Source organism: Enhydra lutris, unplaced genomic scaffold, assembly GCF_002288905.1.
Source record: "Enhydra lutris kenyoni isolate GAN:26980312 unplaced genomic scaffold, ASM228890v2 scaffoldscaffold42, whole genome shotgun sequence".
Classification (NCBI taxonomy): domain Eukaryota; kingdom Metazoa; phylum Chordata; class Mammalia; order Carnivora; family Mustelidae; genus Enhydra; species Enhydra lutris.
The window spans coordinates 8,022,650-8,037,511 of NW_019154126.1; the positions used below are offsets into that span (position 1 = coordinate 8,022,650).

At 37.3% G+C, this 14,862-nt stretch overlaps 1 protein-coding gene across 1 annotated transcript in view; it reads left to right on the forward strand.

Moving 5' to 3' along the window:
- Positions 1 to 14,862, forward strand: part of LOC111155560 (cubilin) — a 257,013-nt gene that overhangs the window by 200,572 nt on the left and 41,579 nt on the right. The window contains exons 56-58 of the mRNA XM_022515785.1: positions 1,532 to 1,681; positions 10,446 to 10,646; positions 13,274 to 13,403. Coding sequence (XP_022371493.1) covers positions 1,532 to 1,681; positions 10,446 to 10,646; positions 13,274 to 13,403 — 481 coding nt within the window. The remainder of the gene's footprint in view (positions 1 to 1,531; positions 1,682 to 10,445; positions 10,647 to 13,273; positions 13,404 to 14,862) is intronic.

Here is a 14,862-nt window from a genome sequence, read left to right on the forward strand (position 1 = left end):
TGCAAACTGCTGTTTATGAAAAAGTCTCATGAAAGGAATTAGAGAGAGTGATGCGGTGAATAGGTGTTCCAGACTCGAATGAAGGACGGGGTGGCGGAAAGGGAAGAAGGAAAGGCCAGCCCAGGCCTAATGCCAGGTCCTCCGTCACTGGGTTCCTGTGCGTGTATATGTGTTCATAATTGTGTGTTCTGATATCAGTTTAGAAAGATATTGATATTTTCCTCTGTGATAGGTCAGGGAGTGATATGGATTAACTAGTTAGCGGTTATATGAAAACAAATGTTATTTTAGTGGTAATGATGTGAAATGTTGGGGCTTGGGAGCTAACAGTCAAGAGAGAATTCTTGAGATGTCTTCAGTGGAAAAAAAGGTATTTTATTAAAGCACGGGGACAGGACCTGTGGGCAGAAGGAGCTGCATTGAGGTTGTAAGGTAAGGGGTGACGGTTATGTAATTTCAAGGTGGAAGGGAGTTAGGGATAGCAGAGGTCTCTGAGGAATTTGGAAGCAAGGTTTCTAGGACCTTGAGGAGTCATTTTTTACTGTCTGGTGTAAAACCTTAGTCATGAAACCCTTCAGCTGTCTATCAGTGGGCCATATGTTTGGAGAGTGATTGCTAACATATATCTTGGGGATGGGGAGAGATAAAGGGATGTTCCCAAATGGATTTTCATATATTAAGGAAGACTTACAGGATCCCGGAGGGCCAGCTAAGTTGTTTTTTTGCCTCTAGCAAAGTATTAACATCGAGGCAGCTGAGTTCCTGGAGGAAGGTCACTCTGTCTCAAGTACTTGTCAGTGGGCTGCAAGTTGGAAGGAAGTTTCATTTTTTTCCTACATTTCTTTTGCCTTTATTCTCCACATCAGTAAGAGGATGATTCTCTATTTCTGACACCAGGGAATCATTCATGTGAGAATTTGATAAGAACTGACATGAGTAAATTCAACATTTTTAAAAACAGTTTGTTTTTTTGGCCAGATTATAATACTAATGAGAATACATAGTTTTCTAATATTAATATAAGATAGTTTAAAGTCGTTAAGTGGCAGGCGTCTGGGTGGCTCAAAGTCAATACAGCATGCGTCTTTTGATCTTGGGGTCATGAGTTCAGGCCCCACATTGGGCATGGAGCCTAGATAAAAACAAAAACGAAAACCCATTAAGTGGTACTCACCAGAAACAAATGATTTCATCTGTTTTATCTCTTTATCTACATGAACCATATTCAGTCTTTGCTCAGTTTTCCTTTCCATATTATCTTCAGAATAAATGGCAATGAGTTTGTGGTAAAGTTTCTACTACTTAGTCCAAAACTCTGCAACATATTCTAAAACATAAAGAATGTTCTCATTTTGTGTGTATGTTTATTTTAAAATCAGAGCTCCATCCCCTTAGTTACTGTTTCTTCCTGTTGGAGTAGCTCAGGGAATATGTCTCTAGAGAATTTGAGTGAGTTTTTTCCTCACTGATAAGAAGAAGATACTACACATGAGAACAATTGTTCTGATAATGCCCTTTTCTTCCCATGTAGGATGTGGAGGTAATTTCACGAACCCTTCAGGTTACATCCTTTCTCCAAACTACCCAAAGCAATATGACAACAACATGAATTGCACCTACTTCATAGAGGCTGGTCCTTTGTCCCTGGTCCTCCTGACTTTTGAGTCTTTCCATTTGGAAGGTAAGTTTATTCTTAGGTAAATTACAATTGATTCTCTCTTTTTAAGATTTACTTGTTTGTTTCAGAGAGACAGAGAGAGCAGGACCGGGAGGGGAAGAGGGAGAGGGGAGAGAGAATCTCAAACAGATTCTGAACTGAGCCCACATCCTGATGTGGGTCTCAGTCTCATGCTGGAGATCATGGCCCAAGCTGAAATCAAGAGTCGAACGCCAATGGACTGCACAATCCAGGTGCCCCGACAACTGATTCTTAATAAATGAATGAGTGATAAGTGAGGCAGAGGTATTGTAAAATTGCCATTTGAAGAAAATATTTAAAATGTCACAGTATTTTTGACGTACACTTGATTAAAATTCCATCCACTGTTTTAAAAAACATGTATACCATTCTACATATTCCATCCAGAAATGAGAAAGTAATGTAAGAGCTTTAAGAATGCAAGCATCGTGTAAATTGCTTAAAGAAAAAAAGTCTGGAAGGTATTACATGTTAATAATTGTTTTCAATGTATTCATTTGTGCTTTGTGCATACACACACCCACATGCATGTGTAAACACCAAACACTAACAAGAGAAACTATCTTACTCAGTCAAAGTAGGTGCTCAATAAATGTTGAAAGAATGAATAAATGAATATAATTAATAAATACACTCTAGTTTGATTCAATATTACCATGGGACCCCTTTCACCTCCTTTCTGTCTTTGATCTTCAACAATCCCATAGGGATTGTGAACCCCCTAACCACAAGTGTCCCTTTGGGTTCATCCCATAGCTCCAGGAAATGGGATATTGTCAAAGGGGATGGTAAGCCTGTTTGTTTGGGCTGGCTCTGACCGCAATAGACAAAATTTGATGTTTTGTAGCTGCTGGGACACAGTTTAGAAAAAACATCTCTTCAAGTAAATGGGTATTTTTAACCATTCAGTCATATTAATACTTTTTACAAATTAATTTTCCATTTCTAAATTATGCTTAATTTCTAAATTTGTCAAGCTACCTCTGCATAATCAAAATTTATTTCTCTTTGGGTTGGGTCTCCCTTGCCAGTGAAAAGTTACAGTTAGCAAAATTTCCTACAGTATTCAGCATTTAGAAAATTTATGTTTCATGAAAATAGGAATGACATGTCAGTACTCATACACTGATAAATCATACAAAGCCTCTCTCACCTTTTCCTTTTTCTGTGACCTCCTTTTCCTACATCTCTACAAGTTGAAATTTTGGCACATGTGTTAGCTAAAATGCCAAGTATGAACCGATGTATGTCACTATAAAAATGGAACATGAAGTAAAATACATCTTTTCAGCTTTTGCTTGTACAAAATCCCAGTAATATAAAATGCATTCACAATATATAAAGTTTTAGGGGAAAGTAAAACAGTTTATCTAAAATGATCCAATGTTATATTTAAGAAAAATACATGCATAAGGCTATTAAGCATTACTGTAAAAATTGTTACCCCATACATAGATTTATAGGTGATATGTATTTTCTTTATACCTCTTCTATTATCTTTTTAATCAGGGAAAAGTTATCTTAATGATAGGAAGAAAGGATGTGACTTGGACTGTGCATTTGTTCTCATTAAATTACATAAACACAAGAATGTCATATGTCAATATCATTTAGTCTAAAAAAGGAGACGTTGGTAAATACACTACATAACATAGCCAAAGAAAACATTGCCAATACCAATGGTGTACATATTATTACAAAGGAACCTACACTGACCGAAACAGTAGCTCCTGAGTTCAGCTGACCAGGTGGGATTAAGAGGCAAGCATACTCTGGTGGAACACTGGGTGTGGGGAGTGGTGGGAGAGAGCACAATATTTTAGGATGGATCTTGCTTCCAGGTCAGCCATGTGCTAGTCATGTGACTTTGTGCAAATTAATCTTTCACAATCACTTGAATTTTTAAAAATACAGAATAGTAGTTACAGTATTTATAAAAGTCAGATCATGCTTGTAGAAGCCTATTTTGTGAACTGTCATTCATGAATGCCCACTGTTTTGTTATTTTTGCCACCACCAGTCAGGATCTCCAGACACACCCTTACTTATGTTGCCTGCAAACAGGTGCTTAGTTTCTCCAGATTGAGGTATTCCAGATTGGCTAACCCTAACTCAGTTGAAGAGCTGATTTTTTTTTAATAAGATGATAACTTTCTGATAATGTCTTGTGACAATTCCAGTGTTAAAGATACTCAGCATGTTTAAGTGAATAATTTCTGGCTATAGAGTAATTGGATTATGATGATTCTCAAAAAAGACAACATTAATCAGATTTATCTTATAATTAGATTCTTATCACTAATCAGACCAACGCTGATGTTCACTGAATACTATTAACAAACTAGAGATTTATTTGCTACAGTGAAAATAACCTTCTGCCCCTTCTAAAGTGAGCCTGAGGAATTGATCTTCAGGATGTTGTAATAAGACTGAAAATTGTTCCCAAGAAAAACTCAGTTTTTCGCAGGAGCCTTGGCCTTTCTTGCTGCTCTAGGCCAAAGGAACTATTTCTAAAAGAGTCTGTCCACATGTCTAAATATTTCTGAGCCCAGCATGCCAACAGAGCCAATGTTGACCTCAGCAGAGACGAGGGTTCTAGATCTGTTCTTTTGGTGGGCCATTAACACAAAAGGTAGATCTAGCAAGAAAAAGATGGGCTATCCCAGACTGCAGAATACAGTGGGAACATAGACTTGTTCATATGTTTTGTCTCCCAAATACTAACAACTTGTTAAGAAAGGTTTTACTAGTCAGGCTATCATTCTGATTATTCAAGCACACGCTGGTGTTTTCACCATGGGGAGATTACAAAGGTTTAGTGACCTACATTCCACTAAAGTAAGTTGCTCAGAAAGTGTATGTTATGTTATGTTATGTTATGTTATGTTGGCCTAAGTTTCTCATCATGATTATTCCAATAATAGTCATTGTATGAACTATGGACTTCTCATCTTTTCTATATAATCACTTATGAAGTATAAAAATTCCAGTGAAATCAATTAAAAGTCATGGGAGAAATTTCCATTTGATCATTTATAAGGCAACTTTTTTTTTTTTTTTTCTGAATGTCATCTCCAGATTGAAATGGCTCTTGGTAGTCTTAAAAGTGGCTTCACAATTTCTAAAATATGGTAGAGAAATGACAAATTTAAAATGTTTCTTTTGGTCAAAAATGAAACACCAGAAACAGACAAAAGCTAACTACAAAGCATGAGAGAAATTGTCACTGTTTGTACTTATTTTGAATCAGAGATTATTAAATTTTATTTTATTAATTTTATTAAAAATTATTTTCCCGAATACTGAACAGTCAAAAAGTGTATTTTTGTGTTTTCATTATTCATATGCCCAAGTAGATGCCTTGAAGTTGCTGGGGAAGATTATAGACCATTTATTTTTACTGTTTACTGTATAGATAAAGCACTTAGCAGATGAGGTACTCTGTGGCAAGTGATTGCCTTCTGTATCTTGATCCTTTTGTCATTAAAATTCAGTAAAAACACTGATTCACCTTGGTGACAATGAAAAGCTTAGAAATTCTTAACTAAAAAATCCTACATCTAGGCAAATTCTAAGCTCAGTTTCTCTCAGATCCAGAGTAACTCTTTTTTCCTTTTAGCATGTCATAGTAAAAAGGAGTTTTAATTGCTTTTATAAAAGTTACTTTCTTACAGAAATATGAAATTCACAGTCCCTATTAATTGAATTTGTCATCCTTTCAAGGGCCATATGACTATCTTGGTGGTTTTATCCATCATTTCATGAATCCTCTTTCATCTAAGACTTGATTTATAATGCGATTACAGAATCTCCAGACGCTTTAATAAATATCTGTTCTCCCAACACAAGTCAGAGTTCTTAGTTTAGCTGCTGTGGATTTAATATATTTTATGTGCATTTTATTCTAATTTATTCCTTTTCAGTGTTCCAGCATTCATTGTATATGCACCACAGCCAGTGCTCCATGCAGTACATGCCCTCCTTAATATCCACCACCAGGCTCACCCAACCCCCCACCCTCCAAAACCCTCAGTTTGTTTCTCAGAGTCCACAGTCTCTCATCTCTTAATAAGAATTGAATAGTAGAGTAGTACCTTAGCACAGACAGTGGAGAGAAACAGAAGGACAGCTGTTTTTGCTTGCTGTCCTCTAGAGATGGCCTCAGAAGCTCCGAAGAAAAATAAGTCTAGATTAACAGAGCAGCCAGATGGGAAGTCTTTAGTAATATTTGCCTGACTTTTAAAAAATTAACTTAGAAGTCCTACGTTACAGTTTACACCTAATATAAAGCTAAAATGGAAAAGAAAAGAAAATTTAGCTTTAGATTTTTCCTTTTGCCCTTTTTCCCACCAAAAATTAGGTTTTGTCAGTTGTCTTAGTTCCCATTTCCCCCACCATGTAATCTAAGTTGCTTTTTTTTTTTTTTTAAATGGCATTACCTAGCTACTTATCATTTCTTCTCTTTGCTTTACTTAACTATTTCTAAAGAAATCAGAATGTAGGCACAATTCACAATTTATTATTTTAGAAACCATCGGGCAGTGCTTCTTTTGAAATAGTTCCTACTGTTGATTTATTAAAATTGGCCAGACTTTAGAGCAGACAGTGTAGTTATGTGGGATTCCTTGCTTTCCCGTATAATAAGACTTTGGTCTGCACACCCTGTGGAACTTAGTTCTACGCTGGCACATGCTTCTCTGTCCCACTCCATCATTCCTCCATTGAGCAATCCAGTCTCCAAGCTACTGTTTAATTGGGATTTGCCGCCCCCTAATTCCTGTACCTCTCCCTAGAGCCCTTGGCTGTTTACTGAAAAGACTTTATCTTAGCCACACTATTAAAATATTCCAACCCAAATGATCTCCCCCTGTTTCTTAGTCCTCTTTGACATCTCTGCCTCTCTGTCTATGGTTCTAGAGAAAAATTGCACTCTGAACCTAAATTTCACCAGTTTATATTATTTGCTGAGTTACTCCTTCCTGGTTTCCTTTCAATTCTCTCCAAGTTCTTGGAACTGTGATGGAATTCAGAATTGAATGTTCCTCTGTAATAAAGTCTCGAAGACTATGATTAAAATTATATTCCAATACACTGGATAGAGCCTTACCCATTTCAAACAATAAACATCTCTTAAAAGTTTTTTAGAAGGATGGAAAATAATCATAAAAACAAATCCTGGAGGATAGCTTCATACCTCAATACCTCAGAGATTTCACATCAAATTACTTACTGAGGATAGAATTAAGAATGTCTGAGTTCCTTTTCCCATGACATGGGTTCTCATATGTCTAATAACTATTACTTCTCTGCCATAAATTCAACTTTAATATTTATCTTTGTCCTTGAAGAACTTTTTCAAATCTTGACTAAGTTCCTTTTTCTCCCTGGAAGGCAATCATGCTAGTTGTCTTTATCTATATTCTACTTGAGCGTTTTGTGTATATTTTGATCACATATTCAATTGGTTCCCCCTATGATTATGGAAAAATGTTTAATATCATTATTTTCTGATGACTGTGGTCTTTGTCACCAAGTATCTTGTCATTGAAGAATTGGGGTTGATCTCTTTGCTCTAATGCAGTGATGTGAAAAAAAGAGCTTGAGAAAAAGATGTATATGTGTGAATTACTTTATGCCCATTGACATAGTTACATCTCATTTTCTTGTATACTACCTTGCTTATGCTAAACCTTGATATGCTCTTAGACTTCAGATAATTTTACAAATTATGATATTATGTAACACATGACTTTTTAATGGGTAAAATTTGGAAGGACATCCTACCTTAACAAAATGACTGTTGGAAAAGATATAAGAATATCTTCATCCATCAAGCAACTTGCCAAATATCATAACTTTTTCAATTTTTTTGAGTCAGGCTGTGTGAATGAGCAGATCATTTTGATTGGTGTAATGATTTGATACTCTCTTGCCATCTACCAAAAAAAAAGGAAAAAAAGAAAGAAAGAAAAAAAAAAGAAAAGAAAAAAGATAAAAAGATAAAAATCCTCTCTCAACTTCCTCTGCCTCTCCCCTGCCCAACTTCCTTATTGTTGAGTATGGATCTTTTGCAAGCACTTAATGAGTTTTTGTTGTGTTGATATAGATATACCACTGCTATTTCATGAACTTTCTAGAACTGGACTAGTTCCTTTAATATTTTGGAAACATGATCAAGTATATGACACATTTTACCTTACAGTTCACAATGTTTCCTTAATTTCCTAAGACAGTCACCACTGTGATAGTCTATGTCATTAGGTCAACAACTTAAAAACTAATGCTCTGATACTTAATGAATAGCTGTATAGCAAGCCATTTGATCAAAGTGGAACCAAGTTTTTAATCTAGCATCAGCATATTTCCTTTCTTTCTGTGATTTTGCTGTTTAATCATGATTATGATTATGGTCATCCATAGAACTATAATTTCTGGCCCAGAAATTCCACTTTTAGGTATTTACCCAAGAGAAATAGAAATTTATGCCCATGCTAGTATCCAGAATATAAAAGAACTCTTAAAACTCAACAATAAAAATGTAAAACCTAATTTTAAAATGGCAAAAGATCTGAATAGACCTTTCTTCAAAGAGGATATGCAAATGGATAATAAGCACATGAAAGGCTATTTAGCATCATTAGTCATAGGGAAATACAGATTAAAACCATAATGAGTATCACTTCCTACCCACTAAGATAGCTAAATAAAGGCAGACAGACAATAACAAGTGTTGGTGAGGATGTGGGAAATTGGAACCCTCATGTGGTGCTGGTGGGGTGGTAAAGTAGTGCAGTCTCTTTTGGAAAATAGTCACATAGGTCCTCAAAATGTGAAAGAGAGAGTTACCGTATGAGTCATCAATTCCACTCCTGCTTAGGTACCCAAGAGAATTAAAGGCATATATCTACACAAAACCTTGTACATGAACACAGCAGCATTATTCATGATAGCCAAAAGGTAGAAGCAAACCAAATGCCCATTAATTGCTAAATGGATAAACTGTGGTCTGTCCCTACAATGGAATACCATTCCACCTTGGAAGGAATGGGGTACTGATGGCTGCTTCAACATGGGTGAACCTTGAACACATCATGTTAAGTAAAAGCAGCCAGTCACAAAAGACTGCATATTACATGATTCTTTTTATGGGAGTTGTGCAGAATGGACAAATCCATAAAGACTGAAAGTAGGTTAGTGGTTGCCAATGGTTGGGGAGAGCAGTAAAGAGGGAAGGCTAAATGGGGCGTGATTGTTAATGAGGTAAGGTTTGTCCCCAGGGGGCTGAAAATCTAGGATTGGAGAAAATGTTGGATACCCCAAGTATCCTGGCACTGTGAACTGGTAACACCTTTCCAAAGGGCCATTTGATAAACTTGAAAAAGAATCTTACCTAAGTACCAGTAACTCAGCTTCTAAAGATGTATCCTAAAGAAATAATGAGAAACTTCAGCAAATATCTACGTACAAGAATGTGTCAGTAGTATTTTTCATCAAAATAAGATGGAAAAGATAGAATTAGCAAACAAGAGGGGATTAATTGAACTTAACATGGTGCATCTCTATATTAGAATCTTATGTATGCATTTAATTCAATGTTTTCAAAAGAAAAATCACGGGTGCCTGGGTGGTTCAGTGGGTTAAAGCCTCTGCCCTTGGCTCAGGTCATGATCTCAGGGTCCTGGGATTGAGCCCCACCTCGGGCTCTCTGCTCAGCGGGGAGCCTGCTTCCCTTCCTCTCTCTCTCTCTCTCTGCCTTCCTCTCTGCCTACTTGTGATCTCTCTCTCTGTCAAGTGAATAAATAAAACCTTTAAAAATAAATAAACCTTAAAAAAAAAGAAAAATCACATAAAATATATGGTTATGTTATTTTATGTTAATAAAAAAATAATTTGCAAAAGATCATGCACGGTATGACCCCAATTAATGTTTTCACAGTACAATTACCTGTAAAAATGGCTGCCTAAGGAGCAGTGATAAGTCTTTTTTAATTTTTTGTTTATTGGGTTTGCATTTCTCTTTGGAATGGGTCAGAATATGTATTTCTGTGCATATATATTCAGAAGACAAAACAATGTTGGATATTTAACGGTCACTAAACTCAAGCTCATGTTGTTTGTGTGAACATTTAAAAATGCTGTTCAGTAAACGCTAAGGAATTTCTAATTCTCTCTCATGGTTGGAGTCCCTTATCTGTATATAAGCATGAAGTTAAAGCAAGGTTTTGCCAAAGCAGTGCTGTTGACATTTTGGGCCGGGTGATTTTGTGGTGGTGGGAGGTCGGGGAGGTGTGGGCTTGCCCTGAGCAGAGGATGGTGTTCAACGACATTCCTCCCCCCTCCTCCCCACTCCATGCCACTAGTACATCCCAATGTTACAGCCAAATCCTGTCTTCTCATAGCGCCAAGTGTCCCTGGCAGGACATTTATATGTCACGGAATTAAAGGAGCCACTTTATAAAGGAAGAAAATTCTGGACTGTTTGAAAGCGGGATTTATCTGTTGTGACGTTCTACCTCTTTCCTCAGACCTGTGCTTGATTTGTAACTTGGGTAGACACTGTTTCATCAGGACGCCAAGTTAAACAGTGACTTAGCAAAAGAGCTCTTGACTCTCATTTTAATTTCTATGTAAGCTGCATGAATCTTCATTACATTTCTTTTTTTTTTTTTCTTTTTTTTTTGTCAGAGTGTTTATAGCACCAATCCCTTGCATTGCTTCTGATTATAACGCTGGTCATTCCCTACAGCGCGCTCGGCCGTAACCGGAAGCTGTGCCAGTGATGGCGTCCACATCATCAGGGCTTCCAACTTCTCTTCCACGCCTTTTGCCACCGTGTGTGGCGATGAAATCCTGTCTCCTGTCACCCTCCTAGGCCCGGTGATGCTCAACTTCTACTCTAATGCGCACATCACAGACCTCGGATTCAAGTTTAACTATAAGATCACCCGTGAGTAGCCATAATGATAGAGTCTGGAATTTACTTCTTTTCTTAAGTAATTCCCATAAGGACTTTTAATTGTGATTCATACATCACCAGCTTGAAGACTTGGGCACTTTAAGGGGAAAAATGATCAAAGAAATGCCTGGTCCAAAAATCCTCAGGCATTTCCTTTAAAAAAAAAAAAAAAAAAATGGGGAGGACCTTCTTCAGGAACTTTAGCTAGAACTACTCTTTGAAAATCAAATGGAAGATTGAGATTTATGTTGATAATTAAAGTTAAAATGAGTGTTCCTGCTGTCTTTAGTTGGTAGTAAGTTACGTAAAGGTGTGTTTTTGGCCTGGACTATCCAGACGCCTGTCTCATTTCTCCAAGTCACTCTGCTAATGTGAAAAGCAGTATTTTATAAATTTAGAAAAAAATAGAAGAAAATATCTTTATAATCTTCAGGTAGGAAAGGACTTTTTGATAATACAAAAGCATAAGGTCTTAAGGAAAAGCAAAGATTAATGTATTCAGCTATATTGTAATTTGCAAGTTTTCCTTTCAAAGGCAAAGTGAGAAGACAAGTCATGGATTGAGCAAAAACCTTTGTAGTTACTAGGATCTTTTCATTTTTCATTTTCTGTAGACAATTTAATCCTGTTTCAAAATCATAAGATTCTTTTTCCCTATTTTCAGTTATCTTTTCCTCTCCTGCAATAAGTGTGGTTAGCTTACTGACCATTTTTACCACATCATCCTAGTTTCAGTGAAATGGGCACACACATCTGGCAAAAGCTTGTTTTGTTTTTTCTTTATGTGACCAAGATCATTACTAAAGTTAAATCATTTTCTTTCAAATAAATTACTATTCCCATCCACAGAGAAGTCTTGAAACTCTCTACTCATGAAAAAAACCTTTACAAGTCATTCATATTAGCTGTTACCTGAATCCTGACTCCATTTGGAAAGTGTGATTGTGTGTGACTCCGTAGTCACAAAACAGATTTGGGCACAGTGAGGGTCCCTTCCCCTGGTTTTCTTGTTGAATAAAGAAGAGCATCGGTTTGTTTATTCTTTTGGTACCACTGGTATGTTGGAGGCTTACATGCTGCTTTATGATCTTCTACTCTTTAATCTCTCATTTTCCCAAAATACCATATGTAAAGTTTACCATATCTATTGTGAGAGTGCCATTTAAAAAGTGTTGGCATTAAGATTTCAAATCCTGACAGGTACAAATTTGGGAGTTACTTGGACATTCATAAGCTTTCAGAAACCACATAATTGTCTGTAAGCTGAAATAGAATAATGGCTACACAAATCTAACTTTTTTTTTTAAGATTTTATTTATTTATTTGACAGACAGAGATCACAAGTAGGCAGAGAGGCAGGCGGAGAGAGAGAGGGGGAGAAGCAGGCTCCCTGCTGAGCAGAGAGCCCGATGCAGGGCTTAATCCCAGGACCCTGAGATCATTCATGACCTGAGCCGAAAGCAGAGGCTTTAACCCACTGAGCTACCCAGGGTCCCCACGAATCTAACTTTTAATTCACTACAGTTGTCCCCAGGGGTCTCAGACTGTGTATACTTATGGGTATGTGTAGAGAATAGCCTTCCTTGAAATGTGGGCTTACCAGAAGGAATATAAACAAACAAACAAACAACCTTAAATGGCAGCTATGATTTATTTATCACTTCTAAGAGATGTAAATGGAATATATCTGCTGACAGTATATAAACCAGAGAAATATCATCAAAATATACTACTAACATTATAATTTTAGAATCATAAAATAAAACAGAAGCATTTCTCACTTCAATGAGTGGGGCAGTTTCCATCATTGTGCAGCATGGTCTCATCCTCCTTATATGTAAGGCCAAACAGAAATAATACTAATTTAATGTTTTTTATAATGGGGTTTTTATGGTCGTTTTATGGCTGTGGTTTTATTGACTAATAGAAACAACTAACAGTTCTGGGCTGTTGATTGCTGGAGTCAGGGCAGGGAGTGGATCTAGCCTTGCACCTGCTGAGGAGCAGTAATACAAATTTGGGCAAATAGAGCCCTCACCAGACTCACAACTAAATGGGAAATGCAAAGGACCCCACTTGAGCCCCCAAAGGGAACTAAACTTGAAAGTTCCAAAAACTGTTTCTAGTACTTCACATTATAATACTCTGTCTTGACAGAGGAAACTCTATATTTAAGATATTTAATTTATATTATAGATCTCCAGAGCACAGTCCTTCCTGGGCCCAGATGCTCACAGCATGCCTTGGATTCTGCGTGCCTTTTCTCAGCTTCCAGTTATCTCTGTCATCCCTCTCAATCTGTTCGTTAAATATAGGGAATGGACCCCAACACATGAAATGTTCATTCTTGTTATTTTTACTCTGGTCATTGAATTGACAAATTCCATTCCAAGGTGTGTCTTAAAATATTCTCCCCGCTTTTACTCCCTTATCGTCTCTTCGCCTGACCTTAGTGAAAAACATCAATATTGTTTGTAAACAACAATGAAGGGAGATTTAAGTTCTTTAAGGCAAGTGGTTGGCATCTCTCTTAAGGAAAAAAGGTACAATTGTAAAGAATATCTCAAAATTACTCTTTCACGCTCTGAGCAATAATCTTTCTCTGTCTTCTTCTGCAGCCTGTGGGGGAGTGTTCAACTTCTCCACCGGGGTCATCAAGAGCCCTGACTATTCGTATTCGGACTACCCTAACGACATACACTGTTCGTACACCATCATCGGTAGAGATGACAGAGTGCTTCAGCTGAAGTATGTAAGACAAATGTACCTTCTCTACAGTTGGGTCAGCTCTACTTGCAGAAAAGATATTCCCTTACAATAAAGAACACTGATTTTTACAGGAGGTATATAAGAGAACCTCGAAGAAGGGAGAGTGAAGTTCTTGTTTGTTAGTATAAATCCGGAAAATGGGTGTCCCACCTTCCATGCAAGCCAATAGGGATTAAGGGGAAAAACAGGCACTCCACCAGTGAAAATGAGTGTTGTCATTTTCCAGCAGGTTTCAAAGGAGTGGGTGTAGCCTTTGTATAATGGACTGTAAAAATTTAAGCCTGTCTTAGAAGCAGCAAGAGAAAGTAATTTTCATTTGTTGGAACTTTAATTGATACTTTCCATAGTTCTCTTCTTTCATCCTTTTTGTTTGTTTGTTTTGTTTTGTTTTTAAAGATTTATTTATTTACTTATTTGACAGAGATAGAGAGTACAAGTAGGCAGAGCAGCAGAGGGAGAGGGAGAAGCAGACTCCCCGCTGAGCAGGGAGCCCGGCACAGGGCTCAATCCCAGAACACTGGGATCATGACCCGAGCCGAAGGCAGCCACTTAACCAACTGAGCCACCCAGGCGCTCCTGTTTGGTGTTTGTTTTTATGGTTTTTTTCTTCTTTCATTCTTAAAACAGTTATATGAGGCATATATTATTAAACCCATTTTACTGATGAGAAAATTGAAGCTCAGACAGGTCAAATTATTTTCTCAATGTGATATGCTACTAAATGAAGAGTCAGAATCTGAATTCACATCATATTTTCTCCCAAAGCCATGCTGTTAATATTTCCCTATGCTATTTCTTGAAGGGAAAATATTTCCTGACTACTTGAGGAATGTATTTTTATCCATGTATCAGAACACCTCTACACTGCTGCCCTATGATATTGCTTACATCATCAGTAAAACTCTCCCCTAATCCTACCTACTCCCCACAGCACTGATTAAGGACCATAACCTCCAGTTATCAGTGATAAAGTTCAAAACCACATTCATCTGAGATGATGTATTTTTAATTCTTGTGTTTCAGTGATATACAGCATATGGCAGAGGGCTCTGAAAGTTCGTGTACTTCATAGCAACCTAGAGTTTTGTATAGAAGGTCGATGGGCTGGAATCTTTCTTACCTACCTCCCCACCAAGTGGCTGTGATCACTTTCATCCCTAAAATCACATACTCTGCAGGAACCTATGTCAAATGGGTCTTTATAAAAAAGTCTTATCCAGTCTGATTGGGTTCCTATACCAGACAGTAAGTGGTCTAGAGGCTGTACCTTGAAGAAATCTGCAGACCCCCCACCCCCTGCCCCCAGGACTATTTGTAAGGAAGCTGTGCCCCAAGGGCCAAAAAGTCCTTTAAGTCTAAGGGACAAAAGAATAAACAAAAAATGCCGGATGGTCCAAAAAAGGAGGTCCTATGGAAGGATCATCTGCCTAGAATGGCA